Genomic DNA, 2,363 nt, shown 5'->3' with positions numbered 1-2,363 from the left:
CCGAGACCGGTCCCGTTCCTTCTTGGATTTCTTCACCTTGGCGTAGGTCGTCGCCGATCGCGTACGCGGAGGCGAGGTCGACAGGGCCTTACGCTGGACTGAGCGAGAAACATTGATGGCTCTGATGACTGGCTCCTCGTCCAGTGGAGATGCGGGAGCCACGACCAACAGCGAGGACGGAAGCATGTGGTTCGGACTCCCCTGTCGAGGCGGCGTCAAGGGCAGGCTCTGCGTCAGCTTCTTGGTGGCGGAGTAGTCGGCGTAGTCCGAGTCCCCGTCGGTGCACGTCTCCGTCTTCGACTCGTGACCAAGGTGCCATCCGCGCGACGCGGCCGGAGACACCAGTAGCTCGTTGCTGAGGCTGGCTTTGCGACGGGCGGCCGTCGGGGAGCTGGGCTGGCTCACGCACGATAGCTGAGCCAGTGGTGAAAGTAGAGGAGCACTGGACCGTCGCAGGTCCATGGTAGACATGGCGTTGGCACGGTCGCGGCCAAAGCTCCTGAACGACACGCCGTCCCCTCGCACGGCGTCCTTGGCCGACAGCAGGTCAGAATTGCTGTGCGCCATGGCGGTGCTCAGCGTGGGGGAGTCCCGGAACGAGCACAGCATGGCCTCGCTCATGTCCACGTTGCTGAAGGACTGGCCCAGCGTCCCGGCACTGCCCACCGAGAAGCTATGCATGGCCGTGAAGGGCAGATGGCTCTCGCTGGTGGCCATCAGGCACTCCTTCTCGTAGTTGCCCCAACGCCGTCGTACTCTTGCAATGTGACGAGCTCTGGCTGGGCGTCAGGCGGCTCGAGAGGGCGTCGCGTGCCACAGTGAACAGTGATGCTTTGCTTCGGGCGGCCGGCACAGCCTCGGGTACGTCGTCGAGCTCACCTGCTGTGCTGTTGGTGCGTGCGTATATTGGTGAATAGCATTCCATGGGTTTGCCAAACGCAATGGCCAGTGAGTTGGTGAAGTACTCGTCCGACTGGTACAGGATGTTTTTAGGCGTTGGTGGCGGGGTCTTCATGCCTCCCTCCATCTCCTCTTGCGACGACATTGCCGCCCGGCGTTGCATGGACTTGGGGGAGAGAGTGACGCGGGAGAACACGCTCTCCTTGCATTCCCTGGAGTCGGCCTTGCTGGACGTCTTCTTGCTGAGCAGCTGGTTGAACAGCTGTGCGTGCAGCGCATCGTTCTGTCACAGTGGGACACACGCACATGCGGCGCACAAACACAAACACACACACACAGAAAAGCCAGACAGATACACACACACCTCACACACATACGCGTGCGCGCACACACACACACACACACACACACACACACACACACACACACACACACACACACACACACACACACACACACACACACGCATGCACAAGAATGCACACACACGCAAGCATGCACACACACGCAAGCATGCACACACACAAGCATGCACACACACACACACACGATATAGCACACATTGCACATTTGTATTTGTATTTGTATTTATATTTGTATTTATGGATATCAGACATAAAGTATACAAAGAGTGCACACATTTCAACTCTCAGGAAGGAAACACGGGAAGGACATGGTGACCATGGCAACCACTCAATCTACAAATACGATGGTAAGGATCGGAGGGGCAGAGGTGTAGATAGACAAAGTTGGCAAGCGGATCTTATTGTGCATACTGCCTTCATAGCGGGCAAAATAGCACAACCTGTTTTGTGCCAATATAATCATACTTGATAAGAGAGCGGGAGAGCGGCAGATCACAAGATGTTGAAAATTCGGCTTACCTCTTGTGTGGTGTTGCGCAGGGTCAGCAAACAGAGAACTAGAACATAGAGGCCCTGCAGTGCGTTGAGAACGGTGAACAGCAAGCGCAGTTTGGCCTCGCCAGAGCCGACGAAGAACGCCAGTGACCAGGTAATGCCAAGGTAGAACGGCAGCGTGGGAACCACGCGGATGAGCAGCTTCAGCCGGTGGTTTGCGCGATAGCCGATTATGGACTTGGAGAGGCCTTTGCTGACGGCCGAGACGGCCAGCGCAATCTGCAAGAAGAGCACTGCGGCGAACGGTGTCACGTAGAAGATGCAGAATGATGGTACGCCTCCGAGGAAGCATCTGCAGTTTGTGTATGGGATCACATGTGTACACACGCGCACGCGCGAACGAATGCACGTACCACACACATGTACACACAAATATGCACACACACACACACACACACATACACACACACACACACACACACACACACACACACATGCATACACAAACATGCACACACACACACACACACACACACACACACACACACACACACACACACACACACACACACACACACACACACACACACACACACACACACA

At 56.1% G+C, this 2,363-nt stretch overlaps 1 protein-coding gene across 1 annotated transcript in view; it reads right to left on the bottom strand.

Annotated features, from left to right (window-relative positions):
* Positions 1-617: 617 nt before the first annotated feature.
* LOC135820089 (sushi, von Willebrand factor type A, EGF and pentraxin domain-containing protein 1-like) overlaps positions 618-2,363 on the bottom strand; it is a 26,102-nt gene continuing 24,356 nt past the window's right edge. Inside the window, exons 26-27 of the mRNA XM_065333396.1 lie at positions 1,785-2,112; positions 618-1,183 (exon numbers count right to left, since the gene is read on the bottom strand). Of these exons, the coding sequence (XP_065189468.1) occupies positions 674-1,183; positions 1,785-2,112 (838 nt within the window). The 3' untranslated portion in view covers positions 618-673. The remainder of the gene's footprint in view (positions 1,184-1,784; positions 2,113-2,363) is intronic.

This window comes from Sycon ciliatum, chromosome 6, assembly GCF_964019385.1.
Source record: "Sycon ciliatum chromosome 6, ocSycCili1.1, whole genome shotgun sequence".
Taxonomy (NCBI): Eukaryota; Metazoa; Porifera; class Calcarea; order Leucosolenida; family Sycettidae; genus Sycon; species Sycon ciliatum.
This window is presented reverse-complemented; position numbering and strand designations above follow the sequence as displayed.